Below are 15,765 nucleotides of genomic sequence, written 5' to 3' on the forward strand. Positions count from 1 at the left end.
ACCTGTTTGCGATTGGTTGCAGATCCTTCTGCTGCAGGGGTCTTCTCTCAAGATTCAGGGATGATGACACAGGGCTCCGGAGATCTTCTTGTGTTATGGTTGTCTTAGGGTACTCTAGGTGTTCATGGTTCTTTGTTTTTGCGTTTCAGTGTGCTTGTAAGGGTCACCTACTCTATACTGATTCGTGATTTGAATGAACAATTTCTCAAAAAATAAAAACTACCAAATTCATGATACATCAGTAAATATATAGAGATCAACCTAGTATCTGTTTGCATTAAAAAAAGAAGCTGGTATCTGTTTCTGCTCCCAAGGACGTGACTTGTCCAAGAATATTTCCCGCAAAAAAAAAACGTGTCCAAGAATATCGAATGCGACGCGTGGTTGGTTTCGCTTTAGCTGAGCAAACCCCTTGGTGTTTACAATGTCTCGTAACCGCTCACCGTCACTTGTCATATACTCCCTCCGGTCCTTTTTACTCTGCTACACATTGGATTTGCCGAAAGTCAAACTTAGCTAAGTTTGACCAAATTTATATTAAAAATTATTAGCATCTATGATATCTAATAAATATAATATGAAAATATATTCCGAGATGAATCTAATGATGTTGGTGTTGTTATGTAAATATCAATAATTCTTTGTATAAACTTGGTCAAAGTTGGATGAGATTGACTTCAGACAAACCTAATATGCAGAGTAAGAAGGACCGGAGGGAGTACCTGAGACGACAATCCTTAAGCTGCTGAAACAGTGGTATTGCTCTGCAAGATCCAAGGTGAACCCCACCGTGTTGACGTCTAACCCCTTGCTCAGCCTGCTCTCGTACACCAGCTTTAGCCTTTCCATTGCGTAACGACCAGCCGCGACGAGCAAATGCCGCGTCATCTTTGTGGTCTCTTCAGTTGTCTCATCCATAGACTCTAGCAGACGATCATTGTACATGTAATGCATGCTAGCCCGGAGTACTAGTAAATAGCTCTCACTTGTACACTCAACAGAGGAGAACTAGCTAGATGTTTGCACGCAAGCTGCTGCCGCACACACACATGAAGTGAGGAGCTCACGTACTAGCACTAGTAGAAGAAACTGGCTTGTTGTTTTTCTATTGCTCGGAGGAGTGATTTACAACGGAGGTGCATATGCCCTTTTATAGGGATGCATGCAAACATGAGGCTGTAGTACATGAGCTGTAGTACTAATTCAGCTCAGCCTTTTTGACTAGATAAAGTCTAATACTAGTTCTCCACATTAGGCTTTTTACTGGAGAAAGACTGCTACTACTCATCGTCCACTACTCAGCTCCTTTCTAACCAGAGAAAGCCTCACGTTACTTAGCTACCTCAGGCTTTTGGACTGGAGAAAGCCTAGCTTAAGCAACGGCAGCTGTGTTCAATCCTGTAGACTGGGTTTGACCCAACAATCTCCCCCTCAAACCTGTCGAAGAGGCTTGACGTCGACGATCCTGACCTTGTCGCACAGTTCCTGGAACCGAACGCGACCAAGAGCTTTTGTCAGGATGTCCGCCTTCTGCTCACCTGTCCTAATGAACTCCACTATCACCGTGCCCTTCTCGACGCAATCACGTATGAAGTGATAGCGGAGATCGATGAGCTTGCTGCGGTCGTGAAGCACTGGATTCTTGCAGAGGGAAATCGCCGACTTGTTGTCGACGAAGATGAGCGCAGGGGCGGTGTCCTGATTCAGCATCTCGCCGAGAAGGCGAGCAAACCAAATACCTTGACATGCCGCTGTAGCTGCCGCGATGTACTCCGCCTCGCACGAAGAAGCGGCGACAACCTTCTGCCTCACCGATTGCCAGCTGACGGGACTGTTCCCAAGAAGGAACAATATGCCCGAGGTGCTCTTTCGGGAGTCCACGTCACCAGCGTGGTCGGAGTCACTGTATCCGACCAAGCTCTCGCCGTCGCCACGGCGATACACGCATCCATGCGTGAGCGTACCCGCGATGTACCGGAGCAGGTGCTTGACGGCAGCGAGGTGATCGCTTGCCGGGACTTCCATGAACCTACTCAGGTACCCGACAATGAACGTAATGTCCGGTCGGGTGTGCACGAGATACCTGAGGCTCCCGATGATGTTGCGGTAGAGCGTAGCGTCCACCGCCTTCTCGGAGCTATCCTTGCTGAGCTTCAGTCGTGCCTCCATTGGAGCATGCACGGCATGGCAGTCCTTCATGCCTGCCCGCTCGAGCATCTTGGCGGCGTAGGCTGTCTGCGTGATCGTGATGCGACCACCCTCCTGGTTCACCTCCAGCCCGAGGTAGTACCGGAGCAGCCCAAGGTCGCTCATGCTGAAGAGACGATGCATCTCTCCCTTGAAGCGTCGAACCTCTTCGGGCTCTGCCCCGGCGATGACCAGGTCATCGACGTAGATGCCGACGATAAGCAGCGTGTTCGCGGTGCCACGCGAGTACACGCCGTGCTCAGAAGCGTTGCGTGAGAACCCAAGGGATGCAAGGCTTGCATCGAGCTTGGTGCTCCACGCCCTTGGGGCTTGCCGGAGACCGTACAGGGCCTTGTGTAGCCTGTACACGCCCTGCTCGTGGCTCTTGGCAACGAACCCTGGAGGCTGGGAGACGTACACCTCCTCGTTAAGGTCGCCGTTGAGAAACGCCGACTTGACGTCCATGTGGTGTACCTCCCAACCGCGGTGAGCAGCCACCGCAAGGATGAGCCGGATGGACTCCAGCCTTGCCACCGGAGCGAAGACTTCCTCGAAGTCCATTCCCTCACGCTGCACGTAGCCCTTGGCGACGAGGCGCGCCTTGTGCATGAAAATGGCGCCGTGCTCGTCCTTCTTCACCTTGAACACCCACTTGAGCCCGATGGCTCGGTGCCCAGCAGGCAGTGTGGTGAGTGTCCAAGAGGCGTTGTCGTTGATCGACGCCAACTCGTCCAGCATCGCGTGGCGCCAGCACTCCTCTTGCTCGGCCTCCGCGAACGTGGTTGGCTCCTCGCCGGCCATCAGATGCAGGACCTCGTCGTCATCAGCGTCCTCATCCTCGGGCTGCTGCCGCGTTGTCGCAGGCTCGCCGAGAAGATCCCCCATGCGTCGGAACCTGTGTGGGGCGCCAACACTGTCGTCGGCGTCGAACAACTCCGACCTCGCCGTTGGCGGGGTTGCGAACTGCCTCCCGGGACCCACCTTGCTTGACGTTATGGTGTCCGGCGACACCGTACTCGGGGACGGTGTTCTCGGGGTTGCTGTTCCCGAATCCACACCTCCCGAGCTTCCCGGGGTGGCACTTCCCGGGTCTTGCTTCCCGGGGTCGTAGAGTACATCGGGTACTCCACGGTGAAGGAGCTGCTTGCCGGGGCCTCCCCCGACGCCTCCCAAGTCCATCGCGCGTCTTCGTCGAAGATGACGTCGCGAGAGACATGCACACGCTTTGAGACGGGGTCGTACATCTTGTACGCCTTAGAGCCCATCTTGTAGCCCATGAACACCATTGGGGTGCTCCTGTCGTCGAGCTTCTTCAGCTGTGGGCGCGTCGTCTTGACGTGCCCAACGCAGCCAAAGGTGCGGAGGAAGCGTACGTCGGGCTTCCTCCCATACCACGCCTCATAAGGCGTCTTGCCTTCGACGCTCCTTGTGAAGGAGCGGTTGAGGATGAAGACGGCCGTCAGCACGGCCTTCCCCCAATACGTGCTCGGCACCTGCTTTGCCTTGAGCATGTAGCGTGCCATCCCGAGCACCGTCTGGTTCCTCCGCTCGACAACGCCATTCTGCTGCGGCGAGTAAGGGGCTGTGAGGTGATGTTGCACCCCTTTCTCGTCGCAGTGCTTGTAGAACGTGGCCGACGTGAACTCGCCGCCACGGTCTGTGCGCAGCACGCGCAGCTTGTGGCCGCACTCGACCTCTGCTGCCGCTTGCTGCTTGACGATGGCTCGCTCCGCCTCATCCTTGGAGGCGAGTAGCATCACCCACATGAACCTGCTATAGTCGTCGACGAGAAGCAGGATGTAGCGACGCCCTCCTGGCGTTGCCGGGGTGATTGGGCCGCAGAGGTCCCCATGAACCAGCTCCAGGGGTTTCTGCGCCCGATAGCGTGCCTTCTCGGGAAGGGCAGGCGCCGCTGCTTCCCGGCAAGATCATGCATCGCACAGCTCGTCGGCGTGCTCGATGTGAGGTAGCCCACAAACGAGGTTGCCTCGCGCCATCTTCCGCAAACCCGTCGAAGTGCTGGTGTCCTAGCCGGGCATGCCAACGCCACGCGTTGGAGACATGGCCCACGGCAAGGCACACAGGATGCACGGGTCGAAAGAAGAGCTTGTAGAGGCGGTTTGCCGAGCGGGTTACCTCGATGAGCAGCCTCTTCTGCTGGTCGCGCACGGTGAGAACACCGCGGCGGATGCCGATGTCGAACCAGCCCTCGTCGAGCTGTCCGACACTCACGACGCTGCTCTTGAGCGCCGGGATGAAGTAGACGTCCGTAAACGCCCTGTGATCACCCCCTTTGTCGGCGAAGACGACGGTCCCGCGCCCGTGGATCTCCACCACAGATCCGTCCGCGAACCGCACCTTCCCGGTGATTGAACGGTCCAGCTCCGCGAACGCGTCAACCGAACCAGTCATGTGGTTCGTGGCGCCGGTGTCGAGGAACCAACCCTCACTTTGCTTGCCGCCTGCAAGCGTGGGTGTGGTCACGGCTCTCTCCTCGTTGAGGAAGACGTAGCCGCACGCACACACCGTTGTCAGGGAGCCATCTCCCGTCAACTCGGTGGACCCCGAACACTTTGTTGTCGGGGTGTGGCTGACCTGAGTGTGCGTGCGCTCCTGCACGGAGTCGATGGTCGCCAGCATCATGGTCGGAGCATGGTCCGCCATATGCGTCGTTGTCGCGCCAACTTGCGCGACCTTGTCGGGTCCCGAGTTTGGGGACGCCGTCGCCGGGGTGTGGCTCCCCCACACCCGAGCCTTCATCGCCTCCCAGTCGACAGGCCCGAAAACGTCGTTGTCGAGGTGTGGCCTATCACTGGAGTGATGGTTCCCGTGGACGGGTTCCGTGCCTCCTGCACGGAATGGGTGGTTGTCGGAGCCGTGGTCGCGAGAGACGCTGTGCTCTCCTGCACGGGCTCGACTCTTGCCAGCATCATTGCCGGCCCGCCATCCACGTCAGCCTGGACGAGGTTTGCCGTTGCCGCGGCTGCCTCGTCGGCTTTCCTCTTGTGGCAATCCCGGATCCAGTGACCCGGCATGTTGCAGTAGCGGCACTTGCCACCGTTGCCAGTGCCTCGCCCTGCCTGGCTTGGCTTGCGACCGCGGTTGCCGCCACCGCTCTGGGCGCGGCCTCCGCCTCTGCCGCGACCTCTGCTTCCCGTGGGGGCGCCTCCCCCACTGCCGGAAGAGCCGTCGCGGCCGCGCTGCTGAAGCTGCGCGTCCCACTGCTCCTTGGTGAGCAGTAGTTCGCCGCCAGCACGGTTGTCGGCTTCGTCGCCGCGCTCCTCGACGACCTTCAGCCGCCCTACCAGCTCCTCGATCGTCATGGTGGAGAGATCCACCAAGCTCTCGATGGACCAGGCCAGTTGCTTGTACTGCCTGGGGACGACGCGGAGGAACTTGAGAATCACCATCTTGTTGTCGATGGGATCTCCGAGCGTTGCGAGCTCGTTGACGAGACCTTGCAGCCGCAAGGCGAAGTCGTCGACTTGTTCACCGGCCTGAACCGGATCTCCTCGTACTGGAGGCGCAAGGTCTGGGCCTTCGACTCTCGTACGCGCTCCACGCCGATGCGCAGAGTCTTGATGGTCTCCCATGCTTCCTTGGCCGTCTCCTTGGCGCCAAGGGTGAGCACCATCTCCTCTGGGACGGAGCGCAAGATCGCCTCCATCGCCAGCCGGTCCTCCTCGTACTCGACATCGCCGGTTTCCACGGCTTTCCACATATGCCGCGCCTCCATGATGACTTTCATCATGACCGACCAACTGGGGTAGTTGGTCCGCGTGAGGAGAGGGAAGGAGGTGCTGGACATGCCCACGTCTCGCACGGAGCGTGGCGCACCCAGCTCACCTCCCGGCCTGCCTCGCAGCGCGAGCGCGTCCGCCGCACGGGTGTCCTCAGCCGAGCTCTGCTCGGCGGTCTTGGAACCATCGTCGGCGACGCCTCCTTTCGGCATATGCTTCGGCATAACCTGAGGCTTTGATGCCAATTGTTAGCCCGGAAGTACTAGTAAATAGCTCTCACTTGTACACTCAACAGAGGAGAACTAGCTAGATGTTTGCACACAAGCTGCTGCCGCACACACACATGAAGTGAGGAGCTCACGTACTAGCACTAGTAGAAGAAACTGGCTTGTTGTTTTTCTATTGCTCGGAGGAGTGATTTACAACGGAGGTGCATATGCCCTTTTATAGGGATGCATGCAAACATGAGGCTGTAGTACATGAGCTGTAGTACTAATTCAGCTCAGCCTTTTTGACTAGATAAAGTCTAATACTAGTTCTCCACATTAGGCTTTTTACTGGAGAAAGACTGCTACTACTCATCGTCCACTACTCAGCTCCTTTCTAACCAGAGAAAGCCTCACGTTACTTAGCTACCTCAGGCTTTTGGACTGGAGAAAGCCTAGCTTAAGCAACGGCAGCTGTGTTCAATCCTGTAGACTGGGTTTGACCCAACAATCTCCCCCTCAAACCTGTCGAAGAGGCTTGACGTCGACGATCCTGACCTTGTCGCACAGTTCCTGGAACCGAACGCGACCAAGAGCTTTTGTCAGGATGTCCGCCTTCTGCTCACCTGTCCTAATGAACTCCACTATCACCGTGCCCTTCTCGACGCAATCACGTATGAAGTGATAGCGGAGATCGATGAGCTTGCTGCGGTCGTGAAGCACTGGATTCTTGCAGAGGGAAATCGCCGACTTGTTGTCGACGAAGATGAGCGCAGGGGCGGTGTCCTGATTCAGCATCTCGCCGAGAAGGCGAGCAAACCAAATACCTTGACATGCCGCTGTAGCTGCCGCGATGTACTCCGCCTCGCACGAAGAAGCGGCGACAACCTTCTGCCTCACCGATTGCCAGCTGACGGGACTGTTCCCAAGAAGGAACAATATGCCCGAGGTGCTCTTTCGGGAGTCCACGTCACCAGCGTGGTCGGAGTCACTGTATCCGACCAAGCTCTCGCCGTCGCCACGGCGATACACGCATCCATGCGTGAGCGTACCCGCGATGTACCGGAGCAGGTGCTTGACGGCAGCGAGGTGATCGCTTGCCGGGACTTCCATGAACCTACTCAGGTACCCGACAATGAACGTAATGTTCGGTCGGGTGTGCACGAGATACCTGAGGCTCCCGATGATGTTGCGGTAGAGCGTAGCGTCCACCGCCTTCTCGGAGCTATCCTTGCTGAGCTTCAGTCGTGCCTCCATTGGAGCATGCACGGCATGGCAGTCCTTCATGCCTGCCCGCTCGAGCATCTTGGCGGCGTAGGCCGCTTGCGTGATCGTGATGCGACCACCCTCCTGGTTCACCTCCAGCCCGAGGTAGTACCGGAGCAGCCCGAGGTCGCTCATGCTGAAGAGACGATGCATCTCTCCCTTGAAGCGTCGAACCTCTTCGGGCTCTGCCCCGGCGATGACCAGGTCGTCGACATAGATGCCGACGATGAGCAGCGTGTTCGCGGTGCCACGCGAGTACACGCCGTGCTCAGAAGCGCTGCGTGAGAACCCAAGGGATGCGAGGCTTGCATCGAGCTTGGTGTTCCACGCCCTTGGGGCTTGCCGGAGACCGTACAGGGCCTTGTGTAGCCTGTACACGCCCTGCTCGTGGCTCTTGGCAACGAACCCTGGAGGCTGGGAGACGTACACCTCCTCGTTAAGGTCGCCGTTGAGAAACGCCGACTTGACGTCCATGTGGTGTACCTCCCACCTGCAGTGAGCAGCCACGGCAAGGATGAGCCGCACGGACTCCAGCCTTGCCACCGGAGCGAAGACTTCCTCGAAGTCCACTCCCTCACGCTGCACGTAGCCCTTGGCGACGAGGCGCGCCTTGTGCATGAAAATGGCGCCGTGCTCGTCCTTCTTCACCTTGAACACCCACTTGAGCCCGATGGCTCGGTGCCCAGCAGGCAGTGTGGTGAGTGTCCAAGAGGCGTTGTCGTTGATCGACGCCAACTCGTCCAGCATCGCGTGGCGCCAGCACTCCTCTTGCTCGGCCTCCGCGAACGTGGTTGGCTCCTCGCCGGCCATCAGATGCAGGACCTCGTCGTCATCAGCGTCCTCATCCTCGGGCTGCTGCCGCGTTGTCGCAGGCTCGCCGAGAAGATCCCCCATGCGTCGGAACCTGTGTGGGGCGCCAACACTGTCGTCGGCGTCGAACAACTCCGACCTCGCCGTTGGCGGGGTTGCGAACTGCCTCCCGGGACCCACCTTGCTTGACGTTATGGTGTCCGGCGACACCGTACTCGGGGACGGTGTTCTCGGGGTTGCTGTTCCCGAATCCACACCTCCCGAGCTTCCCGGGGTGGCACTTCCCGGGTCTTGCTTCCCGGGGTCGTAGAGTACATCGGGTACTCCACGTGAAGGAGCTGCTTGCCGGGGCCTCCCCCGACGCCTCCCAAGTCCATCGCGCGTCTTCGTCGAAGATGACGTCGCGAGAGACATGCACACGCTTTGAGACGGGGTCGTACATCTTGTACGCCTTAGAGCCCATCTCGTAGCCCATGAACACCATTGGGGTGCTCCTGTCGTCGAGCTTCTTCAGCTGTGGGCGCGTCGTCTTGACGTGCCCGACGCAGCCAAAGGTGCGGAGGAAGCGTACATCTGGGCTTCCTCCCATACCACGCCTCATAAGGCGTCTTGCCGTCGACGCTCCTTGTGAAGGAGCGGTTGAGGATGAAGACGGCCGTGAGCACGGCCTCCCCCCAATACGTGCTCGGCACCTGCTTTGCCTTGAGCATGCAGCGTGCCATCCCGAGCACCGTCTGGTTCCTCCGCTCGACGACGCCATTCTGCTGCGGCGAGTAAGGGGCTGTGAGGTGACGTTGCACCCCTTTCTCGTCGCAGTGCTTGTAGAACGTGGCCGACGTGAACTCGCCGCCACGGTCCGTGCGCAGCACGCGCAGCTTGTGGCCGCACTCGACCTCTGCTGCCGCTTGCTGCTTGACGATGGCTTGCTCCGCCTCATCCTTGGAGGCGAGGAGCAGCACCCACATGAACCTGCTATAGTCGTCGACGAGCAGCAGGATGTAGCGACGCCCTCCTGGCGTTGCCGGGGTGATTGGGCCGCAGAGGTCCCCATGATCCAGCTCCAGGGGTTTCTGCGACCCATAGCGTGCCTTCTCGGGAAAGGGCAGGCGCCGCTGCTTCCCGGCAAGACATGCATCGCACAGCTCGTCGGCGTGCTCGATGTGAGGTAGCCCACAAACGAGGTTGCCTCGCGCCATCTTCCGCAAACCCGTCGAAGTGCTGGTGTCCTAGCCGGGCATGCCAATGCCATGCATCGGAGACATGGCCCATGGCAAGGCACATAGGATGCATGGGTCGATAGAAGAGCTCATGGAGGCGGTTTGCCGAGTGGGTTACCTCGATGAGCAGCCTCTTCTGCTGGTCGCGCACGGTGAGAACACCGCGGCGGATGCCGATGTCGAACCAGCCCTCGTCGAGCTGTCCGACACTCACGACGCTGCTCTTGAGCGCCGGGATGAAGTAGACGTCCGTGAACGCCCTGTGATCACCCCCTTTGTCGGCGAAGACGACGGTCCCGCGCCCGTGGATCTCCACCACGGATCCGTCCGCGAACCGCACCTTCCCAGTGATTGAGCGGTCCAGCTCCGCGAACGCGTCGACCGAACCAGTCATGTGGTTCGTGGCGCCGGTGTCGAGGAACCAACCCTCACTTTGCTTGCCGCCTGCAAGCGTGGGTGTGGTCACGGCTCTCTCCTCGTTGAGGAAGACGTAGCCGCACGCACACACCGTTGTCAGGGAGCCATCTCCCGTCAACTCGGTGGACCCCGAACACTTTGTTGTCGGGGTGTGGCTGACCTGAGTGTGCGTGCGCTCCTGCACGGAGTCGATGGTCGCCAGCATCATGGTCGGAGCATGGTCCGCCATATGCGTCGTTGTCGCGCCAACTTGCGCGACCTTGTCGGGTCCCGAGTTTGGGGATGCCGTCGCCGGGGTGTGGCTCCCCCACACCCGAGCCTTCATCGCCTCCCAGTCGACAGGCCCCGAAAACGTCGTTGTCGAGGTGTGGCCTGTCACTGGAGTGATGGTTCCCGTGGACGGGTTCCGTGCCTCCTGCACGGAATGGGTGGTTGTCGGAGCCGTGGTCGCGAGAGACGCTGTGCTCTCCTGCACGGGCTCGACTCTTGCCAGCATCATTGCCGGCCCGCCATCCACGTCAGCCTAGACGAGGTTTGCCATTGCCGCGGCTGCCTCGTCGGCTTTCCTCTTGTGGCAATCCCGGATCCAGTGACCCGACATGTCGCAGTAGCGGCACTTGCCACCGTTGCCAGCGCCTCGCCCTGCCCGGCTTGGCTTGCGACCGCGGTTGCCGCCACCGCTCTGGGCGCGGCCTCTGCCTCTGCCGCGACCTCTGCTTCCCGTGGGGGCGCCTCCCCCACTGCCGGAAGAGCCGTCGCGGCCGCGCTGCTGAAGCTGCGCGTCCCACTGCTCCTTGGTGAGCAGTAGTTCGCCGCCAGCACGGTTGTCGGCTTCATCGCCGCGCTCCTCGACGACCTTCAGCCGCCCTACCAGCTCCTCGATCGTCATGGTGGAGAGATCCGCCAAGCTCTCGATGGACCAGGCCAGTTTCTTGTACTGCCTGGGGACGACGCGAAGGAACTTCAGAATCACCATCTTGTTGTCGATGTGATCTCCGAGCGTTGCGAGCTCGTTGACGAGACCTTGCAGCCGCAAGGCGAAGTCGTCAACTTGTTCACCGGTCCTGAACCGGATCTCCTCGTACTGGAGGCGCAAGGTCTGGGCCTTCGACTCTCGTACGCGCTCCACGCCGATGCGCAGAGTCTTGATGGTCTCCCATGCTTCCTTGGCCGTCTCCTTGGCGCCAAGGGTGAGCACCATCTCCTCTGGGACGGAGCGCAAGATCGCCTCCATCGCCAGCCGGTCCTCCTCGTACTCGACACCGCCGGTTTCCACGGCTTTCCACATATGCCGCGCCTCCATGATGACTTTCATCATGACCGACCAACTGGGGTAGTTGGTCCGCGTGAGGAGAGGGAAGGAGGTGCTGGACATGCCCACGTCTCGCACGGAGCGTGGCGCACCCAGCTCACCTCCCGGCCTGCCTCGCAGCGCGAGCGCGTCCGCCGCACGGGTGTCCTCAGCCGAGCTCTGCTCGGCGGTCTTGGAACCATCGTCGGCGACGCCTCCTTTCGGCATATGCTTCGGCATAACCTGAGGCTTTGATGCCAATTGTTAGCCCGGAGTACTAGTAAATAGCTCTCACTTGTACACTCAACAGAGGAGAACTAGCTAGATGTTTGCACACAAGCTGCTGCCGCACACACACATGAAGTGAGGAGCTCACGTACTAGCACTAGTAGAAGAAACTGGCTTGTTGTTTTTCTATTGCTCGGAGGAGTGATTTACAACGGAGGTGCATATGCCCTTTTATAGGGATGCATGCAAACATGAGGCTGTAGTACATGAGCTGTAGTACTAATTCAGCTCAGCCTTTTTGACTAGATAAAGTCTAATACTAGTTCTCCACATTAGGCTTTTTACTGGAGAAAGACTACTACTACTCATCGTCCACTACTCAGCTCCTTTCTAACCAGAGAAAGCCTCACGTTACTTAGCTACCTCAGGCTTTTGGACTGGAGAAAGCCTAGCTTAAGCAACGGCAGCTGTGTTCAATCCTGTAGACTGGGTTTGACCCAACAATGCAGCAGGATCTTGAAAACCTTGGCATCCACGTCCTCGACGCGGATGCTGCTTTCTCTGCTCTCCATCATGGCGCCGCACAGCTGGGCTCGGAAGACCGGCGATCTCGCAGCGAGCACGCACGCGTGCACCTTGAATCTCTTGAACCAGCCGATCCTGACGGTCAGGTCCTCCTTGAGGCCGCTGTCTAGAAGATTAGACAGATCTTTGCTTAGGTCCGCAAGTGGCACAATGACGCTGGTGTTGTCGTCGCCCTCCTGACGGTCGTCAATCAGCCTGGTAATGACCTTGACAGTGCACTTGATCACTAGGCAGTCATCCTTGAGGCACCCGGATGCGGCCAAATCGGCTTTCTTCACAAAGTCGTACCTACCGCAGACCGAATTAGTGGATGAGAACTTCTGGAGGCCGGATCTGAGTATGTGCTTCTCCCCGGTCTCCGGCGCCGCGGGGTCCTGGAGGTAGAAGGTATAGGAAATGTTTCGGTTGTGAAGTTTTTTTTTTCTGCAACAAGGGTCTTGTTTCAAAAACATAACCCGAGTTGCAGCGCCGCAGGAGCGCCCGACGTTAGAGAGTGAGTGGTCAGACATTGCAACATGAGGCATGTTTCAGAAACATAGCTCCGGTTGCAGAAATCGCCGAAGAAGCGTCGGGCGTGAGAGGTCGCCGCCATCGTGCTCGAATGGAGCTAGCAGCTGCTCGCGGGGCTGATACGGAGGAGAAGCAACTCCGGCGAGCACGGCAAGGACTAGTTCCCCGGCGCGCCGACGACAACGATTTTGCGGTGGCGGCGACTACCGGCGCGCTGGGCGGAGCTGTGGAATGACGACGGAGAGGAGATTCTGTTTCAGAAACCGAGCAGCTGTTGCAGGAAGTAGGGAGATAGTCACGCACGTGCGATGGTTAGATCAGACGGCTGTCAGGGCGCTCATCCAACGGTGCTCCATGCGGCGGATGTTTCTAATACATCCGCCCGAAGACGCATAGCGACGCCCAATAAAAATTGTCATGTAGCATAAGAATTATCAGAAACATTGACATGTTGCAGTGGATAATTGCCGTGCGTCCAATCGGGATCTGACGTATCTGAGGTCGCCAGATTTAAGAAAAATCTGAAGTTAGATATATATTCGGGTCCTTTCTGATTTAACGGGGGATTTCACAGGCGGCATCACGGCGCAGGTAAATTTTGCTTGATATAAGCTGACCTACATTTTTTCAGTGTTTCGTTTCTTAAGTACCGCTGTTTCATTACTGTTATTGTTGTGTCACTGTTTTGGAACTGCCCTTCATTCCATATGTGAAGCAGTGATGCACTGTCAGGCCCCAGGTATAACCTGGTGCCTGAAGGCTGAAGCTACTTGCAAGTGTTTAAAAGTTCAGAATGTTCAGAACAGAGCTAAACAGCGAAGGGAGAGAGGGAACAACCAGGATGCAAGCTTAGTGCTGCCAGTCGATCTGATGGTCTACATTCTTGGCTACTCAGTGTTCGGATTAATTGCAATTTTTGCACCAAAAAAGTACATACTTAAGTATGTAAGAAGAGTTTAACCATTGTAAACCAAACATAGGCACTGCCTCTTTAAAAAAAAATGAGACCATCCATGACTAGCCCTTGGAGGTATATTTTTATAGAAGAAATTCTCTAAGCACCCGGGTCACCTCCGGACTCGAACCCGGGTGGGCTTGCTCCCACCGAGAGAGCCAAGCCAGCAGGGTGACACCCTGCTCTCGGCACTGCCTCTTTGATATAAAGGGCAGCGCAGAGGGTGGGTGGGAGGCAAGCTATCAATTTTTTTTAATCATTCTCTTCCATTTTCCCTTCCAGTCTGTACTTTTTTCCCTACAAACAACTCTGTATCTCTGTATCACGGCAAGCCAGCTGCCTCTCGGATTCCATCGGTTGTTTCCTAGGTCCTGACATGTACCCTTTGGGCATGCCAATATCAATAATCAACCTATAATTACAGTAAAATCTGATCCCCAAGCATATGACAATAGAGAGAATCTGCTTAGTTTTGAGTCCAAAAGAAGGTGAAGTGGTTGACAACACAGAGGAGAATGCACTTGTATCCGAAGATTAGCTTTAGCAAACTGAACATGTATACAAAACCTGGACCTGGGAATACAACAGTGCCAGTCATGGAAAAAGAAACGAATGAACTCTTACAAGATGAAACGCAGCACCGATCTAGCTCTTGGGGATGTTCTTGCCGACAATCTTCGCGGGCGTGATGCGGAGAAGGTTCCCCTGCTTCCCAGGAATGGCCCCCTTGATCATCACAACTTTGAGATCATTGTCGATCCTGACGATCTTGAGCTTCCTGATCTTGGTCTTGGTTCCGCCCATCCTCCCGGGCATCTTCTTCCCCTTGTACACCCGCCCTGGGGTTGTCCCCGCACCGATCGAACCTAGGGCTCTGTGGCTCTTGGAACCGTGGGTCATCAGACCACGCTTGAAGTTGTGCCTCTTAATTCCACCTGCACAACAATGACAAACCATGAGGCAAAAATTAAGAGTATAAGAGATGCCGATCCATGTTGTTAGACATCTGAAAATGGAGCATGAGAATGCCACAGGTTATCAATGTTCTTAGCCATTACTAAAATAAATCAAGGGCACACACAACTGATGATGTCCCAAGTTAGCTATCAGAAAGGCATGTCACAAGCTGTCAATATTCGAAACAAAGAGCACAAAGGATGTTGATCGATGTTGCTAGTCTTCAGAAACTGAACCATGGGTATGTTACAAGCTGTCAATATTCTTAACCTTCAGACAAACAAATCAACTGAAATGAAACACAGGCATGTCACAAACTGTCAATGTTCTTAACATTCAAAAAATTAAACCAAGGCCCATGGCAATGCTTGCATTAAGCTGCAAATAAAGAAACTGTAAACGCTGTCAAGCACTGAAACGAATGTTAGAGGCATTGCAAAGCAATACATTGCATTGACATGAATGGCATTGAGGAAATGGCATTGCTATGTTGGTAGTTTCAGGCGTTGGTACACGGCATGGTTCAAGCATTGACAGGAAATCGAATTGGGATCGAAGCGTCGCTCACCTTGGAATCCCTTTCCGATGGATTTGGCGGAGACGTCGACGAGGTCGCCCTCCTTGAAGAGCTCGTTGAACTCGAGCGCCTGGCCGGGGTCGACGGCGTCGACGGCCACCAGCCGGAACTCCTGCAGGTGCCGCAGTGGCGGCGCGCTGGCCTTGCCGAGGTGGCCCAGCTCCGGGCGGGTGAGCTTGTCCTCGCGCACGCCGTGGTACCCGACCTGCACGGCGTCGTAGCCGTCGGTGGCGGCGGTCTTCACCTGCGTCACCACGTTGCCCCCCTCCCGAAACCCGACCACCGTCACCGGCACCGGCTTCCCGTTTTCCGGGTCGAAGTAGGTCATCATCCCCACCTTGGTCGCCATCACCCCGACGCCCGCCTCGTACGACGCCGCCCGCACCACCGCCAGCGTCGGCCTCCTACGGCCCACCGCCGCGGCGAAGGACACGCCGCGACGGCGCGGGGCGAGGAAGCCCAGTGCGCCGCCGATGCTCGCGGCCGCCATGGCCATGGCCGATGGATTCGAGCGAGATTAGTGCGTGCGGCGGAGGCGGTCACTCTGCTGCTGCCGGTGATGTTTTGGTTTGGGATTTATGCGGTGCGGATAGGGGTTTGCGGCTGCCTCCCCTTATCCTCCCGCCCGTGGGAGGCGCTTTCATGGCATTACGCCTTCTTTCGACGAAAGCGTATACAGAGGACCAACAAGACACCTGCCCGGCTGGCACATAGGGAGAAAATTACACGATTCGTCCTCCAAGTCCTTTGGCGTACTACGATTAATCCCAATACTCGAGAAACACTACAGTACAGTTTCTATACACGCGAATACGTAAC

At 56.9% G+C, this 15,765-nt stretch overlaps 2 protein-coding genes across 2 annotated transcripts; both read right to left on the reverse strand.

Moving 5' to 3' along the window:
- Nucleotides 1–705: 705 nt before the first annotated feature.
- Nucleotides 706–12,471, reverse strand: LOC123138966 (BTB/POZ and MATH domain-containing protein 2-like; the record flags this gene model as incomplete). Its single annotated transcript, XM_044558809.1, has 2 exons — nt 11,873–12,471; nt 706–955 (listed from the first exon to the last, which is right to left on the reverse strand). Coding segments are annotated over exons 1-2 (849 nt in total), but the record flags the coding sequence as incomplete, so codon positions are not given.
- Nucleotides 12,472–13,858: 1,387 nt separating this feature from the next.
- LOC123136179 (50S ribosomal protein L3, chloroplastic) lies at nt 13,859–15,544 on the reverse strand. Its single transcript, XM_044555496.1, has 2 exons — nt 14,938–15,544; nt 13,859–14,347 (listed from the first exon to the last, which is right to left on the reverse strand). Exons 1-2 carry the CDS (start codon nt 15,440–15,442, stop codon nt 14,058–14,060), a joined length of 795 nt encoding a protein of 264 aa, XP_044411431.1. The 5' UTR covers nt 15,443–15,544; the 3' UTR covers nt 13,859–14,057.
- Between the last annotated feature and the right edge of the window lie 221 nt (nt 15,545–15,765).

The sequence above is a fragment of the Triticum aestivum genome, chromosome 6B (assembly GCF_018294505.1).
Source record: "Triticum aestivum cultivar Chinese Spring chromosome 6B, IWGSC CS RefSeq v2.1, whole genome shotgun sequence".
Taxonomy (NCBI): Eukaryota; Viridiplantae; Streptophyta; class Magnoliopsida; order Poales; family Poaceae; genus Triticum; species Triticum aestivum.